Below are 18883 nucleotides of genomic sequence, written 5' to 3'. Positions count from 1 at the left end.
AAATCAAAAAATGAATGACCAAAAGATACATGGACCGTTTACCGGAAAACTGGCCCTCCAACTGAGCCTGGTTTCTCCCAAAGTTTTTTTTTCTCCATTCTGTCACCTGATAAAGTTTGAGCTCCTTGTCATTGTCACCTCTGGCTTGCTTAGTCAGGGACACTTAATATTCAACAATATTATTGATCTGCCTGCATTGACACAATTGTATGCAAACTGAACTGAGCTGGATGATGACATCACTGTTTTCTCCAGAGCTGCTGTAGATAAATGAACTAAATTAATAACTAATGATTTTTACAATGGAAACAAATCAACACTGAACTTACTTAAGCTGGACAATGACACTATTTTCTTCTAGTCCTGCTGTACAGCCAAAACAAACTTTGTTGCATTATTTTCCTGTTATCACTGTAAAGCTGCTTTGAAACAACTTGCATTGTAAAAAAACGCTATATAAATAAGGGTGACTTGACTTGACTTGTGACGGGTAGGTTTAGGGTTAGGAGACAGAATATACAGTTTGTTCAGCATAAAAATCGTTATCTCTATGGAAAGTCCCCATAAAACATGGAAACCCAAAGTTTTCTGTGATGGGTAGGTTTAGGGGTATGTTTAGTGTAGGGTAGAGGTGTAAAGTCCAGGTTCAGAATGTAAAAGTCCTCCTCAGTATTTTGTTCCAATCACCTTGATTTGCTAATTAGCACATTTTTTCAGCCAGGAGATAGAACTAATTGGTGAAATCAGCTGGCTGAGTTCATGAGTGGAATAAACATATGGCAGGACTTTTACTTTCTGACCCCTGGACTTTACTCCTCTGGTGAAAATGCAGTTTGTATAGTATAAAAAACCATTATGTCTAAGGAGAGTCCCCACAAGGATAACAAACCAGTGTGTGTGTATGTGTGTATGTGTGTAACAGTGACAAACATTTCCACTTAATTCTTTACTTCTCTAAACTCTACACCATCAATGACAAAACAGTTTCCACAAACCCAGATCAAGGGGAAGAGATTGGCTAAAAGTTTTCCCACAGGTTGAGAGTGGTTTCGTTGCAATGGATGAGTAAACTGAACCCACACTTACAGTTTCAGTCACAAAAGAAATTATGACTATACTAAAATTGTAGCTGTAAGGTGTACTTCATTCTGTAAGAATTATGTTTATTCTAGTGTTTTTAATACAATTCAAGCACATCTTTTAGCTAATACATTAGGGTTGTCAAAAGGAAGCTGATACTTAAATTTTAAAAACATAATGGTACCAGTCTTTCTGCAGTACCGGTAGTATTGAATATCGGGTCAATCCGGTACCTGCTGACAGGCACTGCTTTCAAATGCTCCCGTGCGTATTTGTGTGAGCGTGCTGTGAAGACCCTCAAACGGATCTGTTTACAATGTGTTTTAGCAGCATTGAGCATTGTAGCCAATCACAGACATGTTTGTTCAGCTTGTGAATGCAACGGCCAATATCTTATTTATAACCAACAAAGTATAATGACGAAGTAAATAAGAGATTCATTGTGCAGCACAGACAGATTTTTTATTATAACAGGAGTTTTCTCTCAGTCGGTGAGCTTGTGCTGCAGCTGAACTGAAGTGATATCAGCTTCATTGATTATAAAGGCATCGCTCTTTGCTCGCTTTCTGTATGTATTCATAATTCGAATAAAGGTTTATTTTTCATTCTGCTAAGTACACACTTCAAAGTTTCGAGAGTGACAACTGTATTAAAATGAGAGATTGAATCTGGAACTGCGATGTGTGACAATGGACGAGACAAAAAAAAAAATCAGATTTTCATTTTATTAATAACTTTTCAGTTAATTTTTTAATGCAATGTTTATTTAACTGAATGATATTTGAAGGCTACATGCTAATGTTTTAATATATTATTTACTTATAATCATTAATTGCATTAAAATAAACTAATTACATTTATTTAATATATTTAATTTTCAAATAGTTACATTTAAAAAAAAAAATACAATAGTATTTTGCTATGGTACCGAAATTGGTACCGAGATTTGTGAAATTTGACTGGTATTGTTATCGACTACTGTAATTTTGCGACATTTCTGAATTAATTGCACAACTCAGCTATTGCTTGGACCCCAGATAATCTCAATCTCTCAATCTCACAAAGTCAGACTTAATAAATTGTCTGGCATGATTTTAACTAAAACAGGAGCCCCATATTTCCTTATTTATTGACACTTTATATTGCAGATTCTTGACACAGTCAGGTGTCTACAAACGTTTTCAGATAATACTTCACTAGTATTAGCCATAGTGAAGAAGGCCCATCAGCGCCTCTTCTTCTTGAGACAACTCAAGACCAACTGAGGAAATTCGTAATGGGCTTCAGCATCTTCAGATTGTTCTACACATGCACTGTAGAGACCATCCTGTCCAGCTCTATTACCACCTGGTTTGGAAACAGTACTGCTGCAAACCGCAAAGCTCTGCAGAGGGTAGTACGAACAGCCCACCACATTGTTGCAGGTGTGCTTCCCTCCCTCCAGGACATCTACAACATGCTCTGTGTAAGGAAAGCCCAGAAGAACATCAAAGATTCTAGCCACCCTAGTCACTGACTCCTCTCATTGCTACCATCAGGAAAACGCTACAAAAGCATCAGGGCCCGCACCAGTCATCCACGGGACAGCTTCTTCCCTCAGGCCATCAGACTGCTGAACTGCAACTGATGCGCTATTGTACAAACTATACCAGTAACATAACACAACACACAAAAATCAACATTATGTATACATCTCCCATAAGTCAACTTCCTTGTGTAATGTGTATATATGTTTATGTATTGTATTTGTTGATTCTACTTTCAGAACTGTCTGTGCATATTTCTGTATGTATATTTATTGTATACGTATGTGTACAGTACACTGTATATGTGTGTATATTGTATACTATTGTAAAATTGTATTGTTTAATTATATTTGTACAAAATTGTGAACTTTTATTGTTCTTGTATATTGTGTTGCGGTCACACTTTACATTAAGGTTCCCTTTGTAAAGGGTTTATAAAGGTGTTTGTTAATGAGTAATAAGTCATTTACAAATGCATTATAAATCATTAATAATGCAGTTATAACTGCATGAATAAAAAGGGCGACTTTAATGCAATACCTGCCAAATAGTGAGCCGTTTTTAACTCACATGTTACAAATGAGTAATAAATGTATTTATTAACACTTTCCATTTTCACACGTTATTAATGTTTATAACTCATTAATAAATGGTTCACATGTGTTCACTTTACATTAAGGTTCACTTTCACAGATTATTAATGTTTATAACTCATTAATAAAAAGAGAACCTTAATGTAAAGTGTTACCTGTATTGCTAATGTAACTTATGCTAAATGCGCAATGTCCGGACCACACACCTAAGCTTTTCATGCATCATTTACCTGTAAATTCTGTAGTGACAATAAAAGTGAGTTGTGTTGACTTGTGGGTCTACTTAATAAAGGCAATGACCTGGACTACAAAAAAGAGAGACTGAATAATTTTTTTAATTAAATGTTGACTAAAGAGATAATTATTGATAACTTTTTTTTTTAATCTAAATTATTTTATGATAAGTATAGTACAGTGCCCTCCACAAATATTGGCACTCTTAATAAATATGAGCAAAGGCGGCTGTGAAAATAAATCTGCATTATTTATCCCTTTGATCTTTCATTCAAAAAATTCACAAAATTCTAACCTTTCATTGAAGTAAAATAATTGAAAGTGGGGGGAAACTCATATAAATGTTTTTTCTCCAATACATGTTGGCCACAATTATTGGCACCTCAAGAAATTCTTATGAATAAAATATCTCTGAAGTATATTCCCATTCATATTTACATTTTTTAGCACACCAGGGTGAGCATGAAATTATCCAGCCATGACTTCCTGTTTCACGGGAGTACGAATATATGTAATCACAAAGGCCAAATTCCCTTAATTCATCACAATGAGAAAAACCAAAAAATATGTGCAGCAAAAGATTGTTGAGCTTCATAAAATAGAAAATAGCTATAAGAAAAAAGCTAACACATTGAAAATCCCCATTTCCACCATCAGGGCAATAATTAAGAAGTTCCAATCAACTAAAGATGTTACAAATCTGCCTGGAAGAGGACGTGTGTCTAAATCGTCCTAATGCACATAAGGAGGAGAGTTTGATTGGCCAAAGACTCTCCAAGGATCACAGCTGGAGAATTGCAGAAATGAGTTGAGTCTTGGGGTCAGAAAGCCTTAAAAAAATGACCAAACAGCACTTACATCACCAAAAGTTGTTTGGGAGGGTTTCAAGAAAAATCCTGCTCGCTCATCCAAAAATAAACTCCAGCATATTCAGTTGTCAGACATGACTGGAACTTCAAAAGGGACCTGGTTCTATGGTCAGATGAAACAAAAAAAAGAGCCGTTTGGCAGCAGATGGGATTGGTGCACACAGGGATAAAAAGTACCCCATGCCCACTGTTAAATATGCTGCTGGATCTTTAATGCTGTGGGCCTATTTGTTTTGCTGGAGGTCCTGGACATCTTGTTCAGATACATGGTATCGGTATCATGGATTCTATCAAATACTAACAGATAAAAATCAAAACCTGACTGCTTCTGCTAGAAATCTTATAATGGGCCATGGTTGGATCTTCCATCAGGACAATGATCCAAAACCAACACAAAAATGTGTCACTGAGCACAAAATCAAGCTTCTGCCATGGCCGTCCCAGTTCCCTGGCCTGAACCCTATAAAAAATGAATGGGGTGATCTGAAGAGAAGAAGCACCAACATGGAGCTGGGAATCTGAAGGATCTGGAGAGATTCTGTATGAAGGAATGGTCTCTGATCTCTTGTCAGGTGTTCTCCAAACTCATCAGGCATTATAGGAGAAGACTCAGAGCTGTTATCTTGGGAAAAGGACGTTGCAATAATTGGGTGCCAATAATTGTGGCCAATGTGAACTAGAGAAAAACATTCATTTTTTATAATGAGCTTTTCCCCCCATTTTCAATTGTTTTACTTAAATGAAAGGTTAGAATTTTGTGGGTTTTTTTTAATGAAAGATCAAAAAGATAAACTATGCAGATTTATTTTCACAGCCACCTTTGCTCATATTTACCAAGGGTGCCAATATTAGTGGAGGGCACTGTATATACATTAACATTTCTATGTACTGAAAATACTGTTATTATACACAGTTATCTGAGAGGACTTGGTTTAGTAAGCATTAATATCTGACATCAACATTAATCAATAAGCTATTAATGGCCTTGACATTTTAATATAACTTATTTTCTAGTGTCTTCAAATCTCAATGAGAATATTGGTTAGTTTAATTTGGTCTTTTTTTTTTTTCTTTTTTTCTTTTTTATAATAGTTATAGTTTGTGTTGTTTCTATAAACTGTTAAAAAAGTGTTAGTTGTGTAGAACAGTTAAGTAAACCATACTGTACGTAATAAGTCTTCAAAGTCTAAAGTTTTGTGTCACTCAAAAAGTAAAACAGCATTTTGGTCATCTGTTTTTATGTAAGCTTTATACTGTCATAAGTCATTGCTTCCTTCCAACACATTTTTTTTATGCTTATGGAAAGTCGAATTACTGAAGAACTGTTGTCTCACATGCTCATTGTTACTTCCGAATCATTTGTTGTGATCTTATTGGTTGTTCTGTTCTGTAGGTGTGTTAAAACAATCGCTTAAAAGCATGAATGCTGGTCTTGAACTTTGCAGAAGTGCTCTAAAGCTGTGAGCAGACCTTCTCTCCTCCACTGTAATGAAGACTGTTGTGTTCACTTTGCTGGTTGTGGCTGTGGGTATGTAGATCTCTCTTATTAGTCATTATTTATGACAATTGTTAGTTTATGTCTACACTGACATGTATCATAGAGAGTCTTTAACATTAATAAAAGAACAATTCATTTTTTAATGAAGTTTGCAGCACAGGTGATAAAATCATTGGAGGTTATGAATGTCCGCCCCACTCTCAGCCATGGCAAGTGTACCTTACAGATGGGCGTAAATCATGTGGAGGATCTTTGATTAATGAAAGATGGGTTGTGTCTGCTGCTCACTGCAAGTTCATGTGAGTATATAACCTCCCTTTTTAAGTTTTTTTTTAAACCTACATCCCCATCAAACATTCCTTTTTCACAATGGAGTACCTTTTTAAGGAATCAATTAGCAAACGGTCGTTACTGTTTCCTCTTTCTGAATGTGGACACTGAAATTCAATATTCTAATAGAATAAACATTATATTAGAGCTGAGTAAAATGTTCCTTGTCAATTAGACGACTCTTTCTCCACGTCCACTTGGGAAAGCACAACGTGTCTGTTACTGAAGGCACAGAGCAGAAGATCAGGGTGGAGAAGGTGATTCGTTACCCAAAATATGGCAATCAGCCTCATAACAATGATATCATGCTGATCAAGCTGAGAAAGCCTGCCATCTTCAACAAGTATGTAAAGCCAATCCCTCTGACAACCAGCTGCTCTTCTGCAGGGGAGCAGTGCTTGGTTTCTGGATGGGGCGACATTGGAGGCGAGATGGCTGAGTAATGAAAATCTTCTTAAACTTTAATATAATATTGTCAGGCATAAAAACATGCATTCAATCATTAGATATGTAAAAGATGACAAGTTTTAGCACAGTTAATATTCTTTTTTCAGATGGCGCTGCTTCTGTCCTGCAGTGCTTGATGTTGCCTGTACTCTCAAAGACGCAGTGTAAGCGTGCATATGGTACATTATTAACTGAAAACATGTTCTGCACTGGATTCATGAAGGGAGGCAAAGACTCATGTCAGGTATGTCATTGACTTAGTCTTCCTCTTTATATGCGTTTTATATTTTTATACAAACACACAATTTTGTCCTTTTTATTTTCCAAATTTCTTCTCAGGGGGATTCTGGTGGCCCTGTAGTGTGCAACGGTAAACTAAAAGGTGTTGTTTCCTGGAGCGAAGGCTGTGCTCAGCCAGGCTTTCCTGGGGTTTATGCTGAGGTGTGTCGCTATACTGACTGGATCAAAAACATCATAGCTGATAACTAACTCTTTGATCAGCCTGGTCGGTCCTTTAGAAGTTCATTTTCCTAATTATCTGCAATTAAATTCAGTATGTATGTGTTTCTATCTTGTATTTTTATTTTTATTTCATTATGTTTTTAAGTATTTTTTATTCATGTTTGCTCCCCACCCCTTACACTGTGCTGCTACAGCAGCATGGCAAAATTAAGTACCCCATCATGTGGGTGTGCATGTCACATGGAAAACATTCAAAGCCTCAGAGTATCCACAACAGGGCCATCAGAAGATGTAATTTCTTCCATACAGTAGCTAGTGCACTAAAATTCCCATTACAGTGTTAGAATGTTATGGCTTAGCAGACAGCCAATCACATCTGTTGCCTCATATGCACATGGTTTGTACAGAAACACTGTGTATTGACTAGGCTATGTTTCAGCTTCTGAGGGGAAAACTGGAAAACGGAGGGGAAAACTCTGAAGCTAGATAACCCAGGATTTAGTTTACCTATGGTTTAGAATGACTCAGGGATATTGTGTGAAAAGCCCTTTCATTGGAAATGTGTCAATAGAATCATGATGGATTATTTTGGTATTTCTATTTTTTTGTCTAAGGTAGATTTTGCTATAGCTGTAGAAAATTGAACTCTCACTGAACAATAAAATATTATTAAAATCTTGTTAATGTCTGGGGCAAGCAGTTTCATTCACTGTCTCTGTTGCTCTACTCTTTATAAATCTACATTTTTTTAATAAATTAATTGATTTTTAGACAGAAATTTGTTTAGATGACAGCTGAGCAATTCTGTTTAGGGACACACTCCTCCCAGTCTTTATGGGTCTTTGGGTTTAGATAAAGGGGTTTGAGTGACTAATAATCAACATTTAACCTTATAAAAATATTTATTTAATGTTATCCGTGTTATATTCCATCTGCAACAATAATGTGCATTTTTAAAAAGGTCCTTTTGGCCATTAACTTAAATGCATCATTATGCATTCTCCACATGAAAGACCCATGACTGGCAGATCAAAGTGCTAATTTTTTTCTCAGTATGGTGGGAAATTAAATTAAATGAAATGTGAAGGATTTTAACTGTGACAAGATGACTGACTGGCCAGTTTATGGTGACAGGAAAGAAGGCCTAACTGGGACGAGTATTGGGCCATTAAGTGAAAGCAATGAGGAGGAGGACCCTGAAGAGCATGACAGGGGACAAAATAAAATGTTTGAAAGGGATTGTCCTGAACTAGATATCACCCTTATTGAGGAGAACTGAAAGTTATCTAGGGAATATCTTTACCCAACCATTACCTCCGCATTAGCTCTCTTTGCACCACCTGCTTACACTGGCAGGCCTCTCAAGAACCCTGTTGCCCTCAAAGACATGCTACTATCTGTGAGTCCTATAATATGCAGGCAGTCAGAGACGCTGACCAATCAACATTGTACATTCCAGAATAAGTTGCTGAGATATTTAGAAGAATGCAAATATTTCAAAAATGAGTTTTACTAGTATCAGATGTTCTCTTAGAATTCATCTTCAAACAGACAGAACAGAACTGGAAATGTACAGTTTCCCACTTCTTTCTTCCCCCTTGTCTTTCCTTGTGACTTGTTTTAATAATAAGAATAGACTTTTGCAGTATTTACTCCTGTCAAAAGGTCCATCTAATTCAACATAAGCCTTGATAGTACAAATGTATTTGTACCAGAGGGAACACTAACCACCATAATGGTGATTTGTTAATTATTATTTTCAATACAATAATCAGTTCCAAGTACAGCTGCTGTTACGTATACAGAAGGGGACAGCGACACAGGAATACAGGTGTTAAAGTTTATTGAGCAACCAGAAAGCTGACAGAGTGCAGGTGAGTGAAGACAGGTTAATGCGATGGCAGGTATTGATGAGGAACTGATACTTGTCTTGGTTTTGCAGGATAGGCAGATGGATGACAGACTTGGAGCTTGAGCAGACACAGATGAACTCACGGGAGACGAGGAGACAACGAGGAGTCGAGGGAACACACAAGAGACAGGTAAGTATCTTCGGAGGAGTCCTTGAGGTAAGCAGAGTGGTGATTACCATGTGCAAACGAGACCGGAAAGTGACTGAGTGAGAACGTGAGCCTTTTGTGCTGCTGGTGATGAGGGTGCTGATGAGCTGCAGGTGTGAGTGATTAATATTCTGGTGATGACATGCGCTGTGTCTGTGAGAGTGTAGAGCCTGGCGTGTCTGTGACAGCTGCACCACTATTAATTCTCAATAATTTTGTTTGCACATATCAAAAACAGGTTAAATGGCAATAAAATACCAATATCATTAACCAATACTACTTTTGATAAAAAAAAAAGAAAAGAAAAAAGAAATATATGTGTATATATATATATATATATATATATATATATATATATATACATACATATATGGATATATATATATATATATACTATTCTAATATATATATATATATATATATTAGAATAGTCTACTATTTACTCACTAATGTTATCCATAGACATTCATGTGAAATAATCCAGCATATACCATAAAAAAGCGTTTAAGAAAACAATCATTTTTTTCACAGTAAGTTTCAATACAATACTGTGTAGTGATATTAATGTTTTCATATTAATATTATAGTATTATTCTTGGTGTATTACAGCAATTATCCAAACAACTGTGTAACATTAATTAAAAATAAAAACTGATCTAAGAAAGAAAAAGATCATTGTACTTTATTGCTTTGTGAAACAAGAACAAATCTCCAAATTGTCATTTTTTTTTATTCAGAATAATTAACATGAATATTCAATTCAGAATTATAAAAAATAGTTATTTAAATCCTAAATTATTATTATTATTATTATGAACACATAAACCTTTACATAAATAAAAACTCATATTTCACCCATATTTACACCTAGATTATTTTCAGTGTGAACAGCCACAATATATTGTTGCATTTTACTATTATTGCCACATTTCACCTGTGACAGGGTCTCCCTTGGACTTTTATTTTGAAGTATATTTTTGTTCTATTGTTTCCCAGTTCACACTTCCTTTGTTAATTTCCTGTTTCCCTTCGTTTCCTTTGTTCTACAGTAGGTTATATTCTCCTGTATCTAATTTAGTTCTCATTATCCTGTGTATTTATAGCCTTCTCTTTCTCTTTTTAAGTTGTCCGATCTTGTCTTGGCTAAGTGAATTTAAGCTGGTGTGTGTTTCTTTGTATAGTGTTTTCACCTATGTTTTCTTTTCTTTTTTTTTTTTTTTAAATGAAAGTACATAGTAATTAAAGACACCTAATGTAAAGCATGACCAAGATCACTTTTGGTGTCTGTATAGTGACGTGCAGCGCTCTTGGACAAATGCCACTACTGGACATTTTAGGAGTAAGAACAGGTTGACACTTTTACTGTATGGCAAGACTGATACAATGTCTCTGTATTCTATATTGTTAAATCACAGAGTTTTACCGTTGATCCATTGTACAGCCTAAACCCAGGATAGAAAGGCTGAGTGAATGTGGCCTGAACTCTGCAGATAAGGGTCATTGTGTCAGAGATGCCATAGAAGGACAGAGTTCCTGTACTGTGATCCACATACACTCCTATTCTAGAGCAGATGGAAGCTGCGGGGATGTCAGTCTCCATATCATTGTGCCTAAATGAGTATCTGGAGGGAGAGCAGAACAAAAATGATCATTATATCCAAACAAACACTTTGTATTCGTTCCCTTCCGGCTGATGTGCTTATATGACACTGATATACCCACATCACCATTCCACTCCACCTCCCAGTAACAACGTTCAGACACACTCTCTCCACACATCACCTGATAATAAACGTCAAATCTGTGTGGATGATCAGGATACCGCTGGACTGTGTCAGTGTAAGTATTCTGTTCCTCTCCAACAGATGAATGAGTTTATTCACTGTGTTTGGATCAAGTGTGAACTGATGAGCATCTGATGAAGATAAAATATATCAGTGACCAGTCAGAATGTACATATTAAAGTTTTTTTTAACACTTTAGAATAATGGTCCGTTGTTAATGGGTAACTAAGCAGGAAGTAATAGGTAGTACTACATTAACACTGAACTTAATACTATTAACTAATATGGAAGCAAGATTAACTAAGCAGTAAGTAATAGCAAGTTTAGTACAAAGATAGTTCCTTATTAGGTATTAATTAATTACTAATTAAATATATTCTCATTGAGAATGTAGGATTACAAATTTAAGAATCTGTTTAAGAACTGCTGATTCTATGTCCTGACATAACATCATATGAAATACTAAGGTGAAGTATATTGTATTTAACATTTTGAGGTAAAAAGGATGACTTTTTAAGAAAATCAAGTCAGGCAGCCCAGGTGTCTTTATGCACTTCCTGACCATTTGGCATGACAAGCTCAAGACACAGCTGTGCCTTTGTCTCTGATAATGTAAAGGTATGGGCGATACTGTCAGACTGATTGGATTAGCACCTATTCATTTGAATGACACTGTTATGCTGAGGGCATTCAAGGTGAACATGATGGCATCAGTTTACTGATAGAGTTTCCAGTGAGGAGGTTTTGTCAGTCTTTGATCTTACTACTGGGAGTCAAACTACGTGTGAATGTTTACACAGTCTTAGTTCTCGCGACCAGCTACTGTTTATACCATTTGGGGTACTATTATCTACACAGTCGGGGGTAATTGCCTGTATTGTCTTTAGATGCTTTTGTTTTAGTGGTCACTTCTAAGGCTGTGTGTAAGGGCAACACCTTTACGGACTGCCCACTGAATGCCTATAAAAGATCATGTATACACTGCCTCAGTTGGACTTGGATGACTACAGCGACGCACAGCGCGTTTCTCAATAAAGAGTAACTTCTGCTTGAAAGATATCCCAACGTCTCCTGGTCTCTGCTTCGAAGAGGGAAAAGGTTCCTGCAAGAACTACTTGTTAACTATGACCAATTAATAAAGAATAACCAATTAATTACTAATCACAAAAGTAACATGCCCTGAAAAGTGAACAATTGTCTTTTTTTTTTACTCTTAATGTGGTCATAACATTTCAGAAGCTTGCGCCTCAAATGGGTTCATTGTGGAAACATAATTATTAATATTATATCCCCCCAAATATGTTAGCTACAGGTTAGTTCGTACATGTTGTTTATTTAAAACTTATACATAGAATAATACGACTAATGAAAATTTGATTAAAATTTTAAACAATTAGGAAGTGATGCTGACATGCTCATGATTGGATTAGTTCACTATTATGAGCTCTGTTCAGTGTCAGTTAAATATGTCTCCAACTCCAAAAGACCTACAGTGGGTACGGAAAGTATTCAAACCCCCTTAAATTTTTCACTCTTTGTTATATTGCAGCCATTTGCTAAAATCATTTAAGTCACAGAATTGTTGACATTTTTGCAGATTTATTAAAAAAGAAAAACTGAAATATCACATGGTCCTAAGTATTCAGACCCTTTGCTGTGACACTCATATATTTAACTCAGGTGCTGTCCATTTCTTCTGATCATACTTGAGATGGTTCTACACCTTCATTTGAGTCCAGCTGTGTTTGATTATACTGATTGGACTTGATTAGGAAAGCCACACACCTGTCTATATAAGACCTTACAGCTCACAGTGCATGTCAGAGCAAATGAGAATCATGAGGTCAAAGGAACTGCCTAATAAGCTCAGAGACAGAATTGTGGCAAGGCACAGATCTGGCCAAGGTTACAAAAAAATTTCTGCTGCACTTAAGGTTCCTAAGAGCACAGTGGCCTCCATAATCCTTAAATGGTAGACGTTTGGGACGACCAGAACCCTTCCTAGAGCTGGCCGTCCGGCCAAACTGAGCTATCGGGGGAGAAGAGCCTTGGTGAGAGAGGTAAAGAAGAACCCAAAGATCACTGTGGCTGAGCTCCAGAGATGCAGTCAGGAGATGGGAGAAAGTTGTAGAAAGTCAACCATCACTGCAGCCCTCCACCAGTCAGGGCTTTATGGCAGAGTGGCCCGATGGAAGCCTCTCCTCAGTGCAAGACACATGAAAGCCCGCATGGAGTTTGCTAAAGATGGTGAGAAATAAGATTCTCTGGTCTGATGAGACCAAGATAGAACTTTTTGGCCTTAATTCTAAGCGGTATGTGTGGAGAAAACCAGGCACTGCTCATCACCTGTCCAATACAGTCCCAACAGTGAAGCATGGTGGTGGCAGCATCATGCTGTAGGGGTGTTTTTCAGCTGCAGGGACAGGACGACTGGTTGCAATCGAGGGAAAGATGAATGCGGCCAAGTACAGGGATATCCTGGACGAAAACCTTCTCCAGAGTGCTCAGGACCTCAGACTGGGCCGAAGGTTTACCTTCCAACAAGACAATGACCCTAAGCACACAGCTAAAATAACGAAGGAGTGGCTTCACAACAACTCCGTGACTGTTCTTGAATGGCCCAGCCAGAGCCCTGACTTAAACCCAATTGAGCATCTCTGGAGAGACCTAAAAATGGCTGTCCGCCAACGTTTACCATCCAACCTGACAGAACTGGAGAGGATCTGCAAGGAGGAATGGCAGAGGATCCCCAAATCCAGGTGTGAAAAACTTGTTGCATCTTTCCCAAAAAGACTCATGGCTGTATTAGATCAAAAGGGTGCTTCTACTAAATACTGAGCAAAGGGTCTGAATACTTAGGACCATGTGATATTTCAGTTTTTCTTTTTTAATAAATCTGCAAAAATGTCAACAATTCTGTGTTTTTCTGTCAATATGGGGTGCTGTGTGTACATTAATGAGGAAAAAAAAAATGAACTTAAATGATTTTAGCAAATGGCTGCAATATAACAAAGAGTGAAAAATTTAAGGGGGTCTGAATACTTTCCGTACCCACTGTACCTTTAAGTAACAGTAGCCTGGGGAGGACTTCTCTTCAGGATATGAATATAAACATTGATGTTCTCTAGTCACAAACAATTTGCATCCTTAATGAAGACATTGGCTGCATTTGTGTTGCATTAAGCACAAAACCACATCTTCCAAATTACAATGTTTATTAGAATATCATTAGTGGCTCACAGAAAGGTATGGCTGTACGGTATGTTTCAGATATAAAATTAAATTTAAACTTATATTATTTGTGAAATCCACATCAACACCTCACTAATTAGTAATTACTCAAGTGTTACCTTGTCATCCTGCAGGAACTGTGATCTGGACCATTATTTTAAAGTAAAAAACATGTTAACCCCTCACTAATTACTCAAGCGTTACCTTGTCATCCCGCAGGAACTGTGATCTGGACCATTATTTTAAAGTGAAAAACATGTTAACCCTTCACTAACATGTCACCCCGCAGGAACTGTGCAACATAAAACAACTGCAGTGATTGGGTCTAACATTTTTTTTAAATTATAAGCACTGAAACATTTCCATAGGATCATAAAAGAAAATAGTGCATTATGCAAATAATGCACAACTCAGCAATGGCAGACGTATCGACAATCATCTTCCTATCCACACCGCACTTTTGGGATGCCTTCCTATGACTTGCTCTGGTAAAAATACTGACAAAGAACAAAATTTCTAGATTATAGTACATCATTAATAATAATAAAAAAAAAATGTCACTCAATGCCTTTTTATAACACTAAAGTTATGGAGAGAAAAAGAGTGCTTGTACAACGTCATCACCACTGTACCATGACTGGATAAAAAAGGAAGCAGCCTGGAGAGAAATACTGGAAATACAAATGCCAGGTAAACAACTACTTTATCCTAAAACATGCCTCCTTAGTGAGTGATAGTTTAGTAGCATTTATTGACTTTTCGGTTTATTTTCTTTTGTGTAATGATCATAAAAAATTGACGTTGTATTGTAGCATTGGAAGTTCAAACACGTGCATCATCGCTGCGCACCCAATTCTCCAAATTGCTGCACCCCAAACTGAGTGGAAGTGGGACAAAAGAACTCACATCTAGACAGAATTGGATTCTCAGGAATTTAGATTTTCTCAAGACTCACGTGCAGCCTCGCCAGGGTGTCAGTACACTGAATGTAAGTGAAGTTAACTTTTAAATACAAATATTATGAAGTTTTAGTATATGTTTTGTGATGCATACTTTAGTTAATTATGGTAATATTTTATCCAAAGAGAGAATAAGCACAAAGAAAGCACTGATAAGAAATGTTATTTGTAGATTAAATAATATGAACTTATTTTTGTAAAAATGTTTAAAAATATGGAGCTAATAATGTTAAATACATTATATTTTGCTATTACATAGTACATAGTACTGTTTCTCTTTGTTCTGCATTTAGCTGGATGACATGTATGACAGTGGAGATGAGCAAGTGCTGGAGAACGAGGACTTGGATGAATCTGACACCGCCACATCTGAATCCTCTTCACATGCTCCACCAAGGAACACTACAGTCTGCCACAAGCAGCGTCAAAAGCCAAAGCTGAGAGAGTAAGACCAGCTAGAGAGGGAGAAGGTGGACATCCCTAAGCAGGTTGCTAGTAGTGCCTTTAACAACAGTGAAGATTCTGATGACATTTTTGGCAGACAAGTAGCCAGTGAAATGCGTCTTATTAAAGATGCAGCAGAGAAAATGCAGGTTAGGCAAGCAATTATGAGAATTTTATATAAAGCACAAGATAGGTTTATGTCAGCACAGTATCGGGAGCATGTAAAATATCTTAAAGGCCCTACTACCCAGCCTGTGTATTCTCCCTTTGTGGACCGTGCAGCTCCACGTCAGCCATGCTTTCCAGTTTCTCCTTACCAACTGTCTCCTGCATCAAGCTACACACAGGTGCTCAGTGGAGCTTATACTCAGGCAGAAAATTTGAATAATGAGTAAACACAAACTATTAAAGTGAAAGTTAGTGAACTAAAAGTGAAGTACTGTTTTGTTACATTTTCTTATGTTGACACTGTGATGGTTTACATTTTTTTTTTTTTTTTTTTTTTAACGTTTATATGGCTTCTAAAAAGCATTTGTCAATATGTTTGCACAGTGTGCATATGGCACAAAAAGTTTCAAATTGATACTGTTTGATTATGATGTTCAGGACATATGTGCAATAAAGATTCTGTTCCACAAAATACTTTTATTTGTCATTTCATTTTAGCAACAATAACTGAACTCGCACAGAAACCAAGTAAAATCATAGGAGTATACACAAAATTAAATTGTGGTTGTTATCCTCTGTATATATATATATATATATATATATATATATATATATATATATATATATATATATATAAAAACATTTAAAGCTGCTGTCAAAATTACAAACTCTATGCAACTATATATTCAGTAGTTTCAGCTGGTGCAAATTGTGTGGATTGTTCACAACATGTGTTCCTGCCATGGGACTGACCCTGCAGGTGAGATAAAGTATGCTTTCAGAATGCCCCTATGATCTTTAGCAATTGTGGAGCCATTTCTTGCGCAGGATACAGGTACAGATGGGTGAGGTGTATCATTCCGCCACACACCAGGGATAATTTGGTGTTCTGCATCCTCTGTATCAATAAGTGCTTGAGGGATGTATGTATCTGTACTGAAAGCTAAGGGAGCTAAATGAATCCCCTGGTGACCACAAAACACATCATGTTAAATTTCACTTTTATAACAGTATGTATTTGTAATTCATCCTTTTTTCTTACCTGTGGCCAAAAATCTAAGCGTCACAGAGAGCCTCTCCCTAGCAGTGATTGCTCTTCTGAGGTGTGTGTGTGTCCTGTTTATGTGGGGAAAGACTAATTCCAGCAAATGCTCAAATTCCTGCACATTCATGTGGAGAAGACCTCTAAAACCTCTCGCATCCTCACTCTGTTAAAAAACAAAAACAAAAAAAAACAAAACAATACTGTTCTTGCCTTGTGAGTGAGTGTGTCTATTTTGACATATTTTACCAAATTTGCCCCTACAAATGACAAATCATTAATGATAATCATTATCATTATAATCACAAATCATTAATCATAAATGGAAACATTTAGGGTGCACTTGTTTGTAAAACAATATCTGACGTAAAGGTGGGCTGTTTAAAATGAACCACAAAAAGCAACAGGATTTCAAACGGCTCTATATTATAGTCAACACAATTACCTCAAGTTCACCCTGTAGAATCGGTAGTCCATAACGACCTCTTTTGCCAAGCCACGACTTGCTCCACACTCGTCTCCTTCGTTTTTTCTTCTTTTTATGCTCAAGACAAGTCATGGTAAAAATTAACGCTAGATGTTGTTTCTGTTTGCTAGCCATCATTTCGCTTCAGCCAGTAATCGCAGAGATAGAAAAGGGACCAAAAAAAATTATCAATTAATTTTATCAATTAATTTTAATTTTATAAACTCCTACACTAATGTTGAATGTGGTGTTTTTAGGGTATGCCGCGGAAGATCACATACTAGGAAATTTAAAAAGAACTGCGCAGAGCTGGATCGATATTCGAATACAGCAGGACCAGCTAGCTTACAAAGCTGGGTGACTTTTATTTACCGGTATGTAAGCAGAAATGCACCTGGCTTATTTTATAGAGAGCAGAAAATAATAATAACAACTATGGGAAAATGTAAACGGACAATAATTTATGCACTCTTGTAAATCAATCAGGTGACCGAGTGAGTTCTTTTCATTGTGATAATGCCGTTTTTTGTAATATTGTGATATTTAATCAAAACATCTATTAACCCCTTAACGGGATGCTTGGCGCTCTTTTTATGTATTGACTATTTTCGTATCACATATTTTAGTAATCATCATAAATTAGGTATTATTCGAAAGCTTACGAACTCATAATTCATCCTGTGAAATGTTTTTTTTTGAAACTGGACGTTGCGTTACCATGGAAAAGGTACTTCAAATTTAGGTTTTTATAATCAAAACCTCTTTTAGTCTTGACAAAACACATATTGTCGGAAAGGTTCAATATTTGGCAACACCCGGTGGCTATTTTTGGTACAGTGCAACAAAATCTCAAAGGAACTTAAATTGTGATATTAACTTTTAGAACAGTACATTTGATTAACTGTGAATTTAAACTTCCATATCTTTTTCATACTTTCATTTTTGAAGAGTTTTCACAAAAGCAATAGTCTGCTGGGTGTCTTCTTGAAAACAAGACAAAACATAAGTCTATATTCCAAAGCATTCTTGAATTGTCATTACAACCATTTAAGTTTGGATATTCTCAAAAAGGGAGATGGCAGTTAAGGGGTTAAATATTCACACAATATAATACTTAATTTTCAAAATATTATGACTTAATTCTTGTATTGCTACAACTTTATTCTTGTAATATGTCCTTGTTCACATAATTTTGACTATCCTCGAAATAGTATTCATTATATTGCTACAACTTTATTTTCATAATCATAGACTTAATTTTAAATGGCACTAAAACCCTGTCATATTGGTAGCTTGAATAATTTAACTTAGGGCAAATATGCTTCCGCAAAGATAAAGCAAACATCGTGATACTGACCAATGTGAATCTTTTTACACACAATCTATTTTCACTCTTGTTAACAGATATTGTCAAGGACTGAGATTACGACAGGTGGATATGATCCAGGATGGCATAGCTGAAAGCTCAGCAACACTGAGCAAAATGACAAAGAAGCTTAGAATGGTCTGTAGAAAAGCTTTAAGAAAGTACAAAAGAAAGACAGGACGGGTTGTGGGGGGAAGGACAGAGTTTGTCATCATAGATGAAAGCAACTTCCGTCACAAAAGAAAGATAGGATATCTACATTTATTTCTAATGCTAGGCTATAATATATCATGGCTCTAGTGCAACTTTACCTTCAAATCAAAT

General features: G+C 36.4%; 3 protein-coding genes across 4 annotated transcripts in view; 2 read left to right on the top strand and 1 right to left on the bottom strand.

Moving 5' to 3' along the window:
- Positions 1–18883, top strand: part of gnb5b (guanine nucleotide binding protein (G protein), beta 5b) — a 349428-nt gene that overhangs the window by 224818 nt on the left and 105727 nt on the right. The window lies entirely within an intron of this gene.
- The window catches only part of LOC127499882 (E3 ubiquitin/ISG15 ligase TRIM25-like), a 223337-nt gene that overhangs the window by 164911 nt on the left and 39543 nt on the right, over positions 1–18883 (bottom strand). The window lies entirely within an intron of this gene.
- Positions 5754–7690, top strand: LOC127499884 (trypsin-2-like). Of its 2 annotated transcripts, none has more exons than XM_051870572.1 (5): positions 5754–5830; positions 5949–6099; positions 6306–6556; positions 6667–6821; positions 6917–7690. In XM_051870572.1, exons 1-5 carry the CDS (start codon positions 5791–5793, stop codon positions 7064–7066), a joined length of 747 nt encoding a protein of 248 aa, XP_051726532.1. In that variant the 5' UTR covers positions 5754–5790; the 3' UTR covers positions 7067–7690. The 2 variants fall into 2 exon arrangements, with proteins under 2 accessions (XP_051726532.1, XP_051726531.1); XM_051870571.1 differs by having other exon boundaries at positions 6306–6569; positions 6685–6821; positions 6917–7060.

This window comes from Ctenopharyngodon idella, chromosome 18 (assembly GCF_019924925.1).
Source record: "Ctenopharyngodon idella isolate HZGC_01 chromosome 18, HZGC01, whole genome shotgun sequence".
NCBI classification, from domain to species: Eukaryota; Metazoa; Chordata; class Actinopteri; order Cypriniformes; family Xenocyprididae; genus Ctenopharyngodon; species Ctenopharyngodon idella.
The sequence above is the reverse complement of the archived record's forward strand: the minus strand, read 5'-3'. Positions and strand labels throughout refer to the sequence as shown.

What these genes read in the sequence shown, in the direction of transcription:
- LOC127499884 (XM_051870572.1), top strand. Translation starts at nt 5,791, where the DNA reads ATGAAGACTGTTGTGTTCACTTTGCTGGTTGTGGCTGTGG. An exon ending in TTTGCTGGTTGTGGCTGTGG is followed by an intron (nt 5,831 to 5,948) that starts GTATGTAGATCT and finishes TTTTTAATGAAG; the next exon opens with TTTGCAGCACAGGTGATAAA. An exon ending in TGGATGGGGCGACATTGGAG is followed by an intron (nt 6,557 to 6,666) that starts GCGAGATGGCTG and finishes GTTTTAGCACAG; the next exon opens with TTAATATTCTTTTTTCAGAT.